This window comes from Chiloscyllium punctatum, chromosome 38 (genome assembly GCF_047496795.1).
Source record: "Chiloscyllium punctatum isolate Juve2018m chromosome 38, sChiPun1.3, whole genome shotgun sequence".
NCBI classification, from domain to species: domain Eukaryota; kingdom Metazoa; phylum Chordata; class Chondrichthyes; order Orectolobiformes; family Hemiscylliidae; genus Chiloscyllium; species Chiloscyllium punctatum.
In genome coordinates, this window is record NC_092776.1 from 5,655,671 (window position 1) to 5,674,471 (window position 18,801).

General features: G+C 39.1%; 1 protein-coding gene across 2 annotated transcripts in view; it reads right to left on the minus strand.

Moving 5' to 3' along the window:
• Positions 1–18,801, minus strand: part of sfxn3 (sideroflexin 3) — a 61,841-nt gene continuing 43,040 nt past the window's right edge. For both annotated transcript variants that reach the window (XM_072557070.1, XM_072557071.1), the window contains exons 9-11: positions 17,142–17,191; positions 12,897–12,944; positions 1–5,970 (exon numbers count right to left, since the gene is read on the minus strand). In XM_072557070.1, coding sequence (XP_072413171.1) covers positions 5,874–5,970; positions 12,897–12,944; positions 17,142–17,191 — 195 coding nt within the window. In that variant the 3' untranslated portion in view covers positions 1–5,873. The remainder of the gene's footprint in view (positions 5,971–12,896; positions 12,945–17,141; positions 17,192–18,801) is intronic.

Genomic DNA, 18,801 nt, shown 5'->3' on the forward strand with positions numbered 1-18,801 from the left:
CAGTTTTAAAATAGAATTTATTTCCTATACATTCAGAAAACACCACCACAATGTTACATATATAATTACATCAAAGTCTCTATCACACATACTTGTACGAATTGAATGACAGGATACCACCAACAAACTCAAATCAAAGTAGACACACCACAGCAACACAATGAATCATTTAAGTTAAAGCAGGAATATGTGATATTGTTAAATAAAAACCCGAAGAACTCTGGATGCTGTAGATCAGAAACAAAAATAGAAATTGCTGGAAAAGCTCAGCAGGTCTGGCTGCACCTGTGGAGAGAAATCAGAGTTGATGTTTCAGGTCAAGTGACCCTTCCTGAGTTGACTGGTGGATGTCAGAGGTTTCTGCCATAATTCCAGAAAACTATCTACCCAAATGGAAGAACATGCTTAGTGGAAAACCCAGGACTTTCCAAAATGAAACTGTGTAAGAATCAATGGGAGAACTGTCCTTGAGCCATTGGTGTTTTTGCTAACTCCTATTTGAATAGTTCTAACACCTCTTAAATACAATGAATATTCAAGAGGAATAGATTTTACATTTCTATTTGATCAGTTATAATTTTGTATCACTAGTCAACCAGAGTATGCCGTTGTAAGTCCACTAACATAAATTCTTCATCAACTCTATTATGGAGAGCAGATTTCATTATCCAACACAACAGTTCAGAGATTCAATAAAGCCTGAAATAATGGAATACACCAGGTATTTTCTCATAAGTATCAATCTCAAATTCTTAACTGCTCTTCTAGTATGGCTTAGAAAGTTCACTCAAGGCAACGAGGGATAAGCAATAATTGCCAACCATGATAGCACTGCATGATTCTATTTTGGATAGATGCTGAAAAATGGAACTTATGCCAGTGAGTTTAACCTTTGGAGTGTAAGGTCAAGCTCATGACAAAAATGTTATGGCAAAACAACACTCCTTATCCATCCTGAAACAGTCACCACAAAACGTAGTTTCTGCTTCATGGCAGTTAGAGGGTCTTGCATTATATTTTTTTAAAATTCCAGTTCAGGAGTTACTGAGTTAATCTCCCTTTTGGAACAGTTGTAAAGCAATTAGCATGATATGAATTGTTTGTGTCATCGCTTGCACAATGAGTTGGAAAAGAATTAAATAAAAAAAGTTGTAGGAAAATCTAATCCACAAATAATAAAGCACTCAAGTATATGTTGCACTTGAACTGATCTCCAAGCTGCTCCAAACACCAGTGCTCCATTCAGTGGTTATCATAATACAGCAGTATGTCTTTGACATTTATTTCTAACAAGTTTTACATTAAATGTTAAATATAACTAATAAAAATATTTACAGAGGGAGAATTAACATTCTCCTGATTGTCTACACAGTGTTAAACTTCCTTCTGGGAATTTTTTTTTGTTTTCATTCAAATTCTTATAAAATAATTCAGGATAAAGAGCTCTGTGCTGAGATTTGCACACACTGGCCTGCAGGCCTTGGAACTTTTCATCAATTATAAATAAGGATCTGCAATGGAAGCGCTCAGTATCTTAAACCATCCTTAATAGAGACAAGGAAGGTCTCAGTGGAAATCAAAAATTGGAGTGACAGCCATCCTGAGCTGACACTTGAATACTTCTAACTGCTTAATATAAATCAATATTCAATATTAGCAGATATTGCTTTCCCCTTTGATCAGCTGCAATTTTATTTGCATTTTTATTAACTTAAAGCTGTAACCTTAAAACCTCCAAAGTCTTTATAGATTTTTCAGCTGTATTTTCAGAGGAACTTGCACACATTTAACAAATAATGTTTAAAGTGGAATTAATATTCCTTGGCATTGCAATGCTTGTACTAAGAAATAGGCTTAAAGGTTAAGCAACTTGCTTAATCTTGGTCCTTTAGGGGGAGGGAAATGCTACCCACTGGTAGTTCTCTTTGGTGAGAAGTGGAGAGGGATAAAGGAAAGGGTGTGGCCTCCAAATCCTCACCACAGCTGAACATCATTCATTGAGAGAGAGAGAGAAAGAAAGGATTCTCACATCAGCCTGGGCTATGCAAAAAACAGATTTCCAAAATGGAGAGGGGCACCTTCTTTAGTCAGCAGTTTGAGTTTTGTAGATTCAGATTGAGCAGATTCAGAACCTACCAGCCTAGAATGCAGGCAGGTTAATGTTCCCTATGTCAGAAAAAGCTTCAGAATAAACTCTAGATAGCCACTTTATTCATTAGTTCTTAATGCTTAGTCTTACATAAACTCAAAACAGAAGTGACTTTATTAGATTGGAGTGTATTAAAAAAAATTCTGGAGAACACCCTGATACAGAGTATGATAAATTAATATTTTAGACAATTTACAGTTCAAAATATATTTAGGAGATGTTTAGGAAAGGCAATGACCTAATGGTATTATCACTGGCCTGTTAATCTAGAGACCCAGGTAATGTTCTGGGGATCTGGGCTTGAATCACTCACCGCTGATGTTGGAGTTGGAATTTGAATTCAATAAAAATCTAGAATCAAGAGTCCATGAATTCATTGTCAATTGTCAGAAAAATCCAACTGGTCCACTAATGCCCTTAGGGAAGGTAACTGCCATCCTTACCTGGTCTGGCCTACATGCAACTCCAGACTCTCAGCAATGTGGTTGACTCTTAACTGCCCTCTGGGCAATTAGGGATGGGCAATAAATGCTGGCCCAGCCAGTGACATCCTCATCCCATGAATTAATTAAATAAATATATAACTAAGTCTTCAGATATCTTAACTGTGGTTCAAAAAAAATGCATTATCTGTCATCTCAGGCTGTTGCTTCTGCCACTGCTGCTGTTCTCAGTTGGATTTCACTTTATTTTACTCAAAGCCTTTAAAGTTATAGACTGAAATTAGAGGTGAGTTTTAATGCGCAGGATATAAACTTATTATGAAGTAGCCAGCTTCAGGCACACATCCTTTCATGAGCATCCTAAATCATAACTGGAGTAAATGTCTGGTTACAATACAACTGATATCATCTACAATATTCTTAAGAATGATTTCCTAACTTTCACAAGTGATTTTTACCATTTCCTCATATTAACTATACTATATAGGTAACTATACTAAACAGCCAATAATGCAAGTGTCTCTCAGTCATTCACATTCATTATCCAAATGACTAATTTTAAACAATACATTTTTTTCATGAAACTAGCAAGTGTAGAATTTTCAGAAGCACTTCTAGATAACTTAGTTGGTATGCACTTGGATACAGACAGAAACTTTAACAAGACCTAGTATCCGAGTCAGGATGTGCACTGTACAGAGGTCACCTATTCTCATCTGAAGTTTGGGACCCTATATATGTCCATTTGATTTTCAGCATGTCTGAAAATATATTGTTCTCAATATGCTCTAACTTGTTTCTTGATAGGATACTTACTCCATGGTGGTATTTCTTCACACCCCTGACATACATGAAATTCAAGAACAGCAGGAACAAAATTCACCTTACCCTGAACCCAATGACTCTCTGGTAGCTACTCCTGTCTTAGTGGAAGAAAATATATTCATTCAATTAGCCACTGTTCAGATTTGCAATTTGCATTGTTAGACTGGAGAATAATCATTTTAAACAAAATGTAAAAAAGTTACCAAAACTTTGTTGGAAACATATCCTGCAAGGTTTTTGAATTTTAGGCTTTTAATAAAGGATTTTTACATTACCTTGGTCTTCAAGACTCAAATTATCTCCACCTAATACCATCTCCAATTTGATAGGCCAATTATAAATTCTATTACATGTTTATGAAGTTTAAATTATTGACCATTTTTACTATTCATGGGACTATGCTGTGCACAGTTTGATTTCTGTATTTTCAGCAGTGATTCACAGCACTTAAAATAACTTTGGCATATTCTGAAGACATGATAACTGCTAATGATCAGCTTTCACTTAATCTCATATTTAATACAGAAATCATTACTTTTGCATAAAGCTTTTAAAAGTTTCTTCATAATTGCAAACATCTTACTGATGAAAGATATCCCGCCTTGAGATTCAGTGCTTACAAGGCATCAATAACAAGGACAAGAGTACTGCTGTGTCTTTTGCTACTCCAATGAAAGTGAAAGCACAATTTGAAGAAACAGAACATCTGAAAACATTTCCATTGCCACAAAAGGAGAACAGCTAACATTTTCTTGTGCTTTTGAAAATGAAGTGTGGTGTACTTGGTTTTGAAAAACAATGTGATAATGTCACAAGCAGATGACTGGAATATCACTTATATCAGTGTGAATTAATTGATTCACTACTGTCTGTGGCATCCATGTCTTCTTCATTACCAGAGTTTATGCCAGCATTAGGTCAGTCACTCTTTCATATGTTAAACTTATGAGTTACAAAACTAAGGGCCAAGACAAAAATACAGTGTTTGCCATAATTCCAGAATAAGTTTTTAACAAAATTACAAGAGTCATTTTGATTTGAGATTTTTTACATGGAAGTGCAAGGCTCTCATTACAGACATCAAGGTTAAATAAATCTTGCCTGACGACTGCGACATGTTTAAAAAAGGTAGGTGATGCACTTTCAAGCATGCAAGCTGAACACCTCATCACGTCATCTGCAAAACATCTTCACGTTTAATGAATCTTAAAACATTTAACAAATCAGTATGTTTCAACATAAGCTTCTAATTTGAAGGAACACCAAAATGAGCCTTTTATATTGCCAGTCAAACCTTATTTTAGGTATTTAAAATAGGATAGGTAGTTGGATGTGAATTCACAACTTAGAACAGAATGAAACAAATGTTCCACGTGGGTTCCTATTGGAATAGATTAAGAAGCAAACTAAAAGCAGATGCAGAGGGGCACAGTTTTAGTTTTAACCTTCTTCTCTAGTATGGCAGATAACTCCCATGTAAAGCTGTTTCAGACCAGAGTAGCAGGCAAGTAAGCACCCTCCGAAATAGAGCAACATTATAATTGATGTTTATCGACCACAAACTACCAAAGGGACACTGAACAACAGAAAGCATTTGAGTGCAAGAAAATTAAGTCATGAACAGCTCTCTGGTGTGGAAGGCAGATGGAAGTTGAGTGTTTCTAAACTTGATTCTTGTGATCATGGGTTGGTTTAGGAGAATCATGGATTCCCTGAGAGGTTGTAGAGGTAGGAAGATGCGTATTCAGCAACGCCATTAATGCATGGTGTGGAATTGACGTTTTATTTCCCTCTAAATAACTGGAATTATAAAATCTGATCAATTCTGTTTTGAAACCCAGAGGATCACACAAAAAATTCTTGGTTTCTGGACAACTAATCCATACTTTAGATTCTACTTCACCATGCACCAACAAAATGCTCCAGTGTGCAAAACCTGTACAAGTCATACTGAATCTGAAAAAGAGGAGAATTGATGAAATTAAATGTCCAAATCATGGTGATAGTAGGGACTGCAGATGCTGGAAGTCAGAATTGACAAACTGTGGAGCTGGAAAGGCACAGGTCAGGCAGCATCGGAGGAGCAGGAAAAAAAAAAAAAAATCGACATTTCAGGGTGTGACCCAGGGGAAACATCCTGAAGAAGGATCCGGACTTGAAACGTCAACTTTCCTGCTCATCCGATGCAGCCTGCCCTGTTGTGCCTGCCTTCCCAGCTCCATTTTTTCCATGTCCAAATCATGTTCTTTTTCCGGTTTTGGTGTAATTATCTCCTCAGCCTATACAAGGCAATTTCCCCACCACCCATCTGGTCTTCCAAGACGAAAAAAAAGCAGTTTCTGTGAAATGGGTAAATTCCAGGACAGTTATCACATACAACTTGAGAAGGTTACCGTTGCTGCCGCTGCGGAGTTGGATTGTTAACTATCTTGGCCATTTGCTTTGGTTAGAATTGTCTATAAACCCTTGTTGAAGTAAACTACATCAATGCCAGGGTTACTTGGCAAAATCCTATCTTGAAGTTCTGGTTCCAGGTGGGAGACCTTCATGGAGCTATGAAATGTAAGAAAAAGCATACAATATAAATTGACAGTGACAAAGTTTCCTTCTTCCCTCTTCATGTTTTAATCCCATCTCATGAAATAAAACCTGCTAAATGAGCCTTGGGCAAGTAGGTCTTGGGCTTCAGCCAAGTGGAATCAGCAGAATGCTTCACTGCGATAATCAGATTGATTCATTCTCTCAAATTTCTCCTCTGCCACAATCAATAATCAGTACAGAATTCCCCCACTAGGATGTGGTGGGGAGGCCTGAGGCAACTGGAGGAAACTGAACCAGGCTTTTTGGGAACAGGCCACGTGAATAAGTCTCTCAGAGTAAATGGTTTCCCAGGAACAAGTTCAGTTTCAACAATGAATGTCCCCGAATGTAATCATGGATAATAATACCAAATCATCTATTGAAACTTTAATTCCATGGTTTAAAGCAGGAATTACAGCAGCCAAACAAATGACTGTGGACATAAATTCAAGGAGACAAAGACCCTGAAACATTACACCTGATGAGATGCTAAGGAAACTTTAAAAGGATGGACTTAAATGCACCACAAACTGAAAAGTAATGTCCTCGGAATTACCTCAGACTGCAAACAAGATGGGAGAACAAACAGCAATGTGGGTAGAAGACATGTTTGAAATCTTCACTTTTTCAAGAATGCACATGAATGTAAATTTAACTATATTGTATGTGCGCTAGTGGGAGGTGATGTACTAGTAAGCTGATGTGCTCATGTGTACAAGAATAGAATCAAGCACAAAGGGTGTATTCTAGATGTAGACTTCCTCGCTGAGCTGGAAGGTTTGTTTTCAGATGCTTCATCACCATGCTAGGTAACATCATCAGTGAGCCTCCGGATGAAGCAATGGTTGTACGGTCCACTTCCTATTTATAGGAAGTCTATTTACTGGGCTTCCTTGAGTTGGTAATGTCATTTGCTGTTGTGACATTATTTTCTGTGATGTCGTTTCCTATTCTTTGTCTCAAGGGGTCATAAATGGGATCCAAGTCAATGTGTTTGTTGATGGAGTTCCAGTTGGAATGTCATGTTTCTAGGAATTCTTGTATGTCTGGCTGTGTGTTTGGCTTGTCCTAGGATGAATGTGTCGCCCCAGTCAAAGTGGTGGCCTTCCTCATCTGTATGTAAGGATACTATTGAGAGGGTCAGGTCTTTTTGTGGCTAGTTGATGTTCATGTATCCTGGTGGATAGTTTTCTGCCTGTTTGTCCAATGTGGTGTTTGTTACAGTCATTGCATGGTATTTTGTAAATGACAGTAGTTTTGCTTGTTGTCTGTATATTGTCTTTCAAGTTCATTAGCTGCTGGTTTAGTGTGTTGGTGGGTTTGTGGGCTGCCATGATGCCAAGAGATCCGAGTAGTCTGGCAGTCATTTCCAAGGTGTCTTTGATGTAGGGAAGAGTGGTAAGGTTTCTGGATGTGTTTTGTCTACTTGTTTGGTTATGTTGCGGAGAAATCTGTGGACTGGGTACCCGTTCTTTTTGAATACACTGTATAGATACAGACACCACTTCAACTGGGAGAACACATCCATTCTAGGACAAGCCAAATAGAGACACAAATGAGAATTCCTAGAAGCATGGCATTCCAACTGGACCTGCATCAACAAACACATTGACCATTGACTTGCATCCCGTTTACCACCCCCTGAAAAACAGGAAATGACATCAACTCTAGGAACCGTAAACACACAACTAGAATAGGGCCAAAAGGTCTGAAAATGAACCTTCCAGCTCAGCAAGCAAACCCACATCCAGAACCTCAACCTGAGCTACAAATCTTCTCAAAACTCACAAATAAGGGTGTATTGAAGGTCACAGTTGAAGAACTATTCAGTATTACAGATGAATGTCTCTACTGAGTTACAGAAGCAAGCTATCAGGACAAATGAATGTCCATCCACCAGCAAAGCCAGGAAACCCAAAATCAAGTGCTCAACTATCTAGTACAATCAACTTTCTGTTATCTACTTTTCACAAACAACCCATAGGAACTGATCTGTCTACTTTTAAACTTACAGATTAGAAATGAGTTTAAAAAAGGTATGTATGTGTTATAGTATTACAAATTACTAAATGCAAGGGAGAGCAAGATCACTTTTTTTAACTCAACTGGCTCATTTTAAATTAATTTGATCTTGGAGAAAGGTTTTCACGGGGGAGGGGATTCTTATGAAGTTAATCTTGTTGCAACCAGCCAAGGGAGCAGGTGAATCAAGCTGGGGAGCCAGTGCATCACACCTCACCTGGGAATCTCACAATTTGCCATATTATACCTGGAAATGTAATAATTTAGAAAAGCTCACCCAGGATCTGCTTGTAATACTGGTGTTTCCAGAACATAATGAGCTGTTTTAGAATATATCACTAGAATCTCTTACCCTGAAGCCTTGGCAATGGCACAACATAGGTAGACTATTACGGTGAACAGGCTAACACAGAGTGATCAGTGGCCATGCTGCAAATTGCACAGGATTCACTAATCTAGTGATAATATCCAAATTTTCCTTTTAATAGCTTTTCATCAAAATAATCAGAAGTGTTATCCTTGCCTTCATTCTCACCTTGCTTGCTGTAATTCTAGTATATTTCTTCTCATTTCAGGTTTCAAACATTTACAGTATTTTGCTTTCTGATTTCTACTTATGGTTACTTGACATATCATATGAAAACTGCCTATCATTGCACCACTACAGACAGAAGTGATATTGCAGTATGCATAGCACATTTGCCCTCAGTTCAACATGCAAGTTTCCAGTAGAATGCTGCATTCTCACAAAGCAAATGAAATATAGAAAAAAGTAGGGAAGGGCTAGGATAATTTGCCTAGCTGTGAAGGAAATGCGCCTTTAGTGCTTCAATCTTTGAAGAGTGCATCGGGTCTATTCCAATGCTGAGGTAGGCAGATACCTGTAAACTGTTTTTTCAATAACTGATTGAAATCAAATTGGGAGAAAGTGAGGACTGCAGATGCTGGAGATCAGAGCTTAAAAATGTGTTGCTGGAAAAGCATAGCAGGTCAGACAGCATCAAAGGAGCAGGAGGATCGACACGCCCAATGCCTTCGGCAAGATACTGTACCATCTACTCAGCTTGGCTAAGACAGGGAAGAGACAAAAAAACCTGCAGATGCTGGAATCCAAGGTAGGCAGGCAGGAGGCTGGAAGAACAAGCAAGCCAGGTAGCATCAGGAGGTGAAGTCAACTTTTTGGATGGAGAAGGATTACACTTGACTGAAGAAGGATTACACCCAAAACATCGACTTCTCCACCTCTTGATGCTGCCTGGCGTGCTGTGTTCTTCCAGCCTCCTGCTTGTCTACCTTAGGCAGGGATGAGTATGACTAAGACTACTTTGTACCAAAATTCGCTGATCATCCAGGAATAGAGGAACAACAGAAACTTGTCCAGGAACACTGAACACCCATGGGGGAATGACACAATCCATGGTATACATACTGTAGTTCTAAAAAGGTATAATGTGCCCAATACTGACCAATTTCCAAAAATAAATTATACAAATAGGGGAAGGCCATCCAGTTGTTCATACTTGCTACCATTCAATGGTAGATCTACATCCCAATTTAATTGGCCCATCTTGGCTTCATATCCTTCAATACCCTTTTTTAGCAGCCTAACATTCACTTGTTGAGCAGCAAACATCTTTCAGAGATTTACAAGGGTTTTATGTAAATTTGCAATTTAACACACATCAGTTTCCACCTTTCCCTTCTGGATGCTTTTCCGGTCCAGAACTCAACCTTCCACTGGGGCTGAAACCAACTCTTAAATACAAAGACATCACCTACTTTCAGTCACCTTTGGAGTTATTCTTGTTTACCCTTAAAGGTATCTGTGTATCTAACATTAACAACCCTATACTAGCAAAAATGAATTAAGCACTCTTAACATAACTGATTTTGAGCTGGTATCTACAGTTCTTTGGGATAAAGTTTACCACATATCTATCACCTTTTGGGTGGTAAAGAACTGTTTCCTATATGCACTCCTGAATATCCTCAATCGTTTTAAGATTAGATCCCCTTCTTTTCAATTCCCTCAGCAGGTGGACCTCTTCTTCTCTATCTACCTAGAAATTATTTCCAAAATCCTAAAGTGATGGAACAGTTAGCAAGTTTTGAGAAGATCTGTAGTTCAGGTTGAGGTTCTGGACATAGATTTGCTTGCTAAACTGGAAGGTTCGTTTTCAGACATTTTGTAACATGATAACATCATCAATGAGCCTCTGGATGAAGCACTGGTGGCTTGGCCCGCTTTCTATTTATGTGTTTGGGTTTCCTTGGGTTGGTGATGTCATTTCCTGCGATGGTCATTTCCAACATCCAGAACCTCAGCCCAAGCTACAAATCTTCTCAAAATTCGCTAACACCTATGGGCGCAATACGCTAAAACTGGCCCAAAAATGGGAAACCAACGCCATCTGACAGAGCGCCACCCGCGAACAGCTGTACTTCCCGTACTAATGCCTAAGGAAACAGTTACGACCTAAATGTCCTAAATACAAACCTCCCCTTAACACCCCACTAGCCAAAAGAATAGCAGGGCAAAACGGCCGCAGAATGCTTAGGGGAATGATTAATGATGCCCACAACAGACTTCGTAAATACAACCAGGAAATTTCACGCCAAAAAGTTTTACTTACTAACACAACATGAATGGACAGACAAGCCATAGACATTAGAGAATGACAAACCCAAAAAAAAACTAGACCTGCAGAAAAAAAAACTACACAAACTTACAAAGTAACAACACTTACAACACAGAAACATGGATAAAAAAAAACATCTGACCGACCCTTAACAGACACTGAAAAATCCGTCTTAGTAAAAAGGATTAAATTACAACTTTCAGGATGCAAACAAGAAAAGTTTCTTAGCAGCATTACAAACAACATTAAAAGACAACTAACTCAGGACACCCAGACAACCAGTCACACCGATATTAAGCAGGAAAAAGGAAGGAAACACACTCAATACACAAGAAAGGAAAGCACGAGAAAGACTTAAAAAAAAGATTAAACCACCGTTATCCTACCTGCAGACAAAGGACACTTGGCAGTCATTTTAAATCAAAGAGACTACATTGAGAAAATGAACGCACTACTTTGAGATACAAACACTTACCAACAAGTTCCAATAGACCTGACCCCACAACTAGAGAACCAAATCACAGCCCTATCAAAAAACTTCAGAAATCTGGAGAAATAAATAAGACTGACTTCCAAAAAATGAAACCAGACGGATCCAACACATCACACTTCTACAGGTTACCAAAATTTCACAAACCAGGAGCCTCCCTCAGATCCATTGTCTCACTACCTGGAGCACCAACTTACAGATTGGCCAAGGAGCGACATCAAAGAATAAAACACTTAGTAGAAGACTCACGCCACTCCATCCACTCCACTCAAGAATTCCTGAAGACCAAATACACCAAGATAGAAGAGGATGAAGTAATGGTCTCCTTTGATGTAACAGCCCTGTTCACATTCATCAGCATCAACCTGGCCAAGGAAACACTAACTACACTATTAAAAGAAGCAAAGACACATACACCAAACACCAACTTCATCAGCAAGGTCAATCTCGTCAAGCTAGTGGACCTATGCCTTACCACCCACTTAACCTTCGACAATAACACCTACAGACAAACCAAAGGAACAATCACGGGGTCTCCAATATCAGGGTTCTTAGCAGAGACAGTAGTGCAAAGACTCGAACAAACAGCTCTGCCAACCATCCAACCCAAACTTTGGGTCCGCTACATGGATAACACCTTTGTCATCACTAAACGAAACAAATTAGAGGAAACCTCCAATAATACCCTTACTGGCGTAAAATTCATTAAAGAGAACAACAACAAACTGCCATTCCTAGATGTTGCAGTAGAGTGAACAGCCAATGGGGAACTTCAAACCAGCATATACAGGAAAACACCACATACAGATCAAATATTAAACTATAGAAGCAATCTACCAAACACCCACAAATGAAGCTACATGACTACATTATTTCAACGAGCCATCACACACTGCAGCACAGAGGAACTACACAGAGCAGAGGAAAAATCACCTATACAGTGTATTCAAAAAGAACGGGTACCCAACGAACACAGTCTGCTGATTACTCAGCAACAAACTCAAACAAGCAGACAAAACATGTCCAGAAACCCTAGCCACTCTCCCCTACATCAAAGACAGCTCAGAAATGACTGCCAGACTACTCAGACCTCTTGGCATCATGGTAGCCCACAAACCCACCAACAAACTAAAACAGCAGCTAATGAACTTGAAGGACCCTATACAGACAACAAGCAAAACTAATGTCATTTACAAAATATCTTGCAAAACTGTAATAAACACTACATTGGACAAACAGGCATTAACCTAGACACCAGGATACATGAACATCAACTAGCCACAAAAAGACACGACCCACTCTCACTAGTATCCTTACATACAGATGATGAAGGATACCATTTCGACTGGGACAACACATCCATTCTAGGACAAGCCAAACAGAGAGACACACAAAAACTCCGAGAAGCATGACATTCCAAGAGGAACTCAATCAACAAACACATTAACTTGGATCCCATTTACGATCCCCTGAGAAAATGAACAGGAAATGACATCATCACATGAAATGATGTCACCAACCCCAAGGAAACCTAAACACAAATAGAAAGCGGGCCTTGCCATCAGTGTTTCATCCGGAGGTTTATGTATGATGACGAAATGTCTGATAAACGAACCTTCCAGCTCAGCGGGCAAACCTACATCCAGTCATGGAACAGTATAGTCATTAGACCGGGTGTCTCATTAAAATAACATAGCTCGATGAAAACAGATCCTCCAATAACTAGACACAGCTGAAGATTTACATACCTTTTTTGTGGAAAAAGTGCACAGCATAGTGGAGTGGCAAAAACCAAGCTGAAAAGAGAAATAAATGCTAGTGAACAACATTATTCTGACGTGAACTGTTTGACATGTAAAACTTATTCCTAAGCTTCCGTTAATGTAGGATTTGAGAACTATTATTAAGATCAAGGCTAAAGTAACCTGGATGACAGTAGGCTGCCAGCTTCCTCCAGATAGAGATGTAAATTGTCTCTATTGTAGTTCTACAAACAAAAAAAGTTAAATTTATATAGCAGCTCCTAGCAAAACATTCCAAGGTGCTTCTTAATAGGTTTTACACCAAACTAAAATTGATAGCGAGTGACATAAAGGAGGGAATTTTGTTGTTAAGTAGATGGTCAGCCCACCCCTAAGCTTTCTTTAAGGGAAGAGGGGAAAGGAAGGAGAGAGAGAGAGAACGAGAACGCGCGAGGGCAAACGAGAGCGAGAGCGAGATCTCTTTCCCTCCCTCGTTCTCTCTCCTTCCAGCGCGCGCGAGGGAGGGAGAGAGAGAGAGACACACAGAACGAGAGAGAGAGAGAACGAGGGAGAGAAGGGAAGGAAGGGAAAGAGAAGGAAATAAAGAAGGAAAGAAGGAAAGAAGGAGAGAAAGAGAGAGAGAAAAAAAAGAGAAAGAAAGAGACAACCACACAGTAGTTATGACGTTGGAGACTACATCAAACAGGAAATTAGAGATGGATGCAGTAAGGGTACAGCAGTTATTATGGATGACTTCAATCTACATATTGATTGGACTAGCCAAACTGGTAGTAATGTGATGGAGGAGGATTTCCTGGAATGTATGAGGGATGGTTTCTTTAACCAATATGTTGAGGAACCAACTACATAGCGCAAGCCATCCTAGACTGGGCATTTAGCAACACTGCAATGCGAGATCCTTTGGGAAAGAATGACCATGTGATAGAATTCTTCATTAAGATGAGAGTACACAATTAAATCTGAAACTAGTGTCCTGAACTTAAAGAAAGCTAACTTTGATTGGCGAAAATAAACTGGCCAAGAATACTCAAAGACAATAGATAGGCAATGGCAGACATTTAAAGAACACATGGATGAACTCCAACAATTGTACATCCGTCTGGTGTCAGAGTAAAACGGGGAAGGTGGCTCATTTACAGCTAACAAGGGAAATCAGGAACAGTGTTAAAGCCAAAGAGGATGCATATTAATTGGCCAGAAAAAGCAGAAAATTAGAGCACTGGGAGAAATTTAAAATTCAGCAGAGGACAGAGTTTAATTCAGAGGGGAAAATAGAATATGAAAGTAAGCTTGCAGAAAACAAAAAACTGACTGCTAAAGCTTCTACAGAAATGTGAACAGAAAAAGACCGGTGAAGACAAATGTAGCTCCCTTGCAGTTAGAATCAGGGGAATTCATAATGGACAACAAAGAGATGGCAGACCAATTGAACAAACACTTTGGATCAGTCTTTGCTAAGGAGAACACAATATTCAGGAAATGCTAGGGGTCAGAAGGTCCATTTTAAGAAGAAACTAAAGGAAATTGTTAATCAGGAAACGGTATTGGGGAAATTGATGGGATTAAAACCTGATAAATCCCCAGAGCATGATGCTCTGCATCCCAGAGTACTTAAGGAAGTAGCCCGAGAAATAGCAGATGCAATGGTGGTGATCATTTTCCAGCATTCTGTAGACTCTGGAAGAGTTCTAATGGACTAGAGGGTAGGTAATGTAACTCCAGTCTTCAAAAACAGGAGGGAGAGAAAATGGGAATTGTAGGCCAGATAGTCGGACATCAGTGGTACAGGAAAAATTGCTGGAGTCAATCATTAATGATGTAATAACTTTGGAAAGCAGTGACAGAATCGATCCTAGTCAACATGGATTCACTAAAGGGAAATCATGCTCGACAAATCTTCTGGATTTTTTTTTGAGGACGTAACCTGCAGAGTAGACAATGGTGAATCAGTAGCTGTTGTGGATCTGGACTTTCAAAAGGCTTTTGATTAAGGTTCCACCAAGAGATTAGTAAGGAAAATTAAAGCTCATGGCATCAGAGGTAATGTATTGACATGGATAAAGAACTGGTTGGCAGAAAGGAAGCAGAGAGTTGGAATAAACAAGTCCTTTTCAGAGTGGCAGGCAGTGATGAGTGGAGTGGCTCAGAGTTCAATGCTGGGACCTCAGTTGTTCACAACGTACATTAACAATTTGGATGAAGGAATTGAATGCCGTGTGTCCAAATTTGCAGACGACACTAAGTTGGGTGTCAGTGTGCATTGTGAAGAGGATGCCAAGAGGTTACAAGATGACTTGCAGCATCCATGTCAATTTTTGTGTGTTAATGTATTAATCATGCAGTTTATTGAGTGCTTAATACATTACTAATGTTGACGGCTTGGATAAATATAAACAAACACTGACTGTAATTCACTAACAATTTTTTAAAAAATTGTTGATTCAGTTGGCTTTAAGTACATCACCAAACAGTCCTGTAATCCTGAGGGTATCATTTCTGCATTACCACCTTCCACAACTAATCAGAGGGCACAACATCACCAGCTCAACACTGGAAATTTAATTTGATATTATCTACCAAATATACATAGTTACAGTTAATTGCATGAAAATCACTAAAGTAAAATTACTTCAGGAATGGATTTATTAAAATGATAATATACCAGAGAATAGAATTCAGAAAGTACAATGATAACTCTGACTGGAAGGCATTTTATGAGGGCTTCACTTGCACTGAACATTAGCCAAGAGTGCTGTGCATTGCCAACAGTGAAGCAGACTATGTACTATGCAATATTGATAACAAGTATGTTAACCTGTTAATAGAAAAATCCTTGATTCAGTAATAACATCAAATATCATCTTGCATTCATTAAAATAGCAGATGGGGAAGTAATCACACTATGATATCAACTATAATGTCTTGCAGTAGAAATTCTGTTGTCAGTTTTTTATTTATTTCAAACTGATACCATCATATATTTACCTAGAATTTCATTTATTTGTAAATTAGGTGTTGCAGCAGAAAAGCAACGAGCTAAAACTGGATAAAGGGCACAAACTTCATAATTCTGATCCCCTGGGAACTAAAAATCCTTACAGAACCTTTTTTCTGGGATACAAATAGATAACTTGAAGATTGCTTTTGTGCTTCATTAAGGCCAAAGCATTAATATTTTCAAGGAAGAGTTCTATATATTTCTGAGAGCTAAAAGGTCAATGAGTATGCAGGGAAAGCAGGAAGAGTGTATGGACCATGATCATATTGAATGAATGGAGCAGACCTGATGGGTTTGAGCTATAATGTTCAGGGTTTGAGCTAAAGGGAGAGGCTGAATAGGCTGGGGCCATTTTCCCTGGAGCATCGGAAGCTAAGGAGTGGCTTTAAAGAGGTTTATAAAATCGTGAGGGGTATGGGTAGGGTGATAGCCAAGGTCTTTTTCCCTAAGGTAAGGGAATCCAAAACCAGAGGACACAGGTTTAAGGCGAGAGGGAAAGATTTAAGAGACCCAAGTTGCAACATTTTCATGCAGAGGGTGGTGCTTATATAGAATAAGATGCCAGAACAAGTGGTGAAAGCTGCTACAATTCCAACATTTAAAAGCCATCCAGATGGGTACATGAATAGGAAGTGTTTCAACGGATATAGGCCAAGTTCTGGCAAATGGAACTAGATTAATTTAGGATATCTGCTCAGCATGGACGAGTTGGATCAAAAGGTCAGTTTCCATGCTGTATAGACCTATGGTAAAAACAATGACTGCAGATGCTGGAAACCAGAGTCTAGATTAGAGTGGTGCTGGAAAAGCACAGCAGGTGCAACAGCATCCAAGGAGCAGTAAAGTTGACGTTTCGGGCAAAAGCCCTTCATCAGGAATACAGGCAGAGAGCCTGAAGGGTGGAGAGATAAGTGAGAGGAGCGTGTATCTATGTATATATCTATGACTCTACGAAGGGCTGACTGGCCTAATATTGCTCCTATTTTCTTTGTTTCAATATTTGATCTAACAAATACATATTATCAGTTCATATATCTACAGAAAAAGTCCAACTGGGCCTTTTTGTCTTTGCTGGGTTTCTGATACAACCAGCCAAAGCTAATCTCATTACTTCGTCCTCTTCTAAACATACCCTTTATTGCTTATAACAAACAATGTACATGTGAACAATTCACAGTACCAAACATCATCATTTCTAAATTTAAAATGATTCATTCGGGAATTCAGCTCACCTGAGGCCTACAAGGCCAACTTGAATAGGAGCGTTGAAAACTGGGAAACGCTGGGGGAAAAAATAAAAAGAATATATCACATGTGCCACAAATAAAATTTGGTCTTCTCCATTTCAGATAAAACTGAAAACAAACTAAAAATTTATTATTATTCAATACCAGTAGCAAAAGTACCATCAGGGAGAGAGATGTAACAGATAGAACATAGAATGTTACAGCACAGTACAGGCCCTTCGGCCCTCTATGTTGCACCTGTGAAATTAATTTGATACCCATCTAACTGCACTATTCCATTATTATCCATATTTATGTCCAATGTTCTTTAAATGCCCTCAACGTTGGCGAGTCTCCTCCTGCTGCAGGCAGGCCGTTCCACGATCCTACTACTGAGTGAAGAGACTACCCCTGATATCTGTCCTAAATCTATCAACCCTCAATTTAAAGCTATTTTCTCTCGTATTAGTCTTCAACACCCAAGGAAAAAGGGTCTCACTGTCCACCCTATCTAACCCTCAGATTATCTTATATATCTCTATAAAGTCATCGCTCAACCTTCTTCTCTCCAACTAAAAACAGCCTCCGTTCCCTCAGCCTTCCTCGTAAGACCTTCCCTCCATAACGGGCAACATCCTAGTAAATCTCCTCTGAACCCTTTCCAAGCTTCCACATCCTTCCTATAATGCGGTGACCAGAACTGCACGCAATACTTCAGGTGCGGCCACACCAGTGTCTGGTACAGCTGAAGCATGACCTCGTGGCTCTGAAACTCAATCCCCCTACCAATAAACGCCAACACACCATATGCCTTCTTAACAACCCTATCAAACTGGGTGGCAACTTGCAAGGATTTATGCACCTGGACACAGATCTCTGTTCATTTACACTGCCAAGAATTTTACCATTAGCTCAGTCTCTGCATTCCTGTTACTTCTTTCAAAGTGAACTACCTCACATTTTTCTGCATTAAACTCCATTTGCCACTTCTCAGCCCAGCTCTGCATCTTATCTATGTCCCTCTGTAAACCCACAACATCCTATGGTACTATCCACAACTCTGCCTACCTTAGTGTCACCCACAAATGTACTAACCCATCCTTCTACGCCCACATTCAGGTCAGTTATAAAAATGACAAATACCAGTGGCCCCAAAACAGATCCTTGCGGCACACCACTGGTAACTGAGCTCCAGGAAGAACATTTCCCATCAACAACCACACTGTCTTCTTTCAGCTAGCCAATTTCTGATCCAAACTGCTAAGTCACTTTCAATCCCAAAACTCCATATTTTGTGCAATAGCCTACCATGTGGAAAGTTATTCAAATGCCTTACTGAAGATGTGTGGGGGGTGAAAAAAAAAATGAGTTTGGTGAAAACGTGTAAAACATGTAAAACATGTGTAAAACGTGTAAAACATGCGAAAATGTATAAAGATGGATCCGCTAGGAAATGCTTAGCTAATTTGATCATTAAAAAGGATAAAATGTACCACAGTCAAGTGAAGTTCAGCAATATTTTATAGCAAATACAAATTCTTGAACTGCTGGAGATTCAATCATGTATTTAGAGCTGGATTTTAACAAAAAATAAAAATTAGAAACTGCAATGTCGAACAGTTTTAAAGCCTGCAGGAACCCAATTGATGAATTTGACAGCTCATGG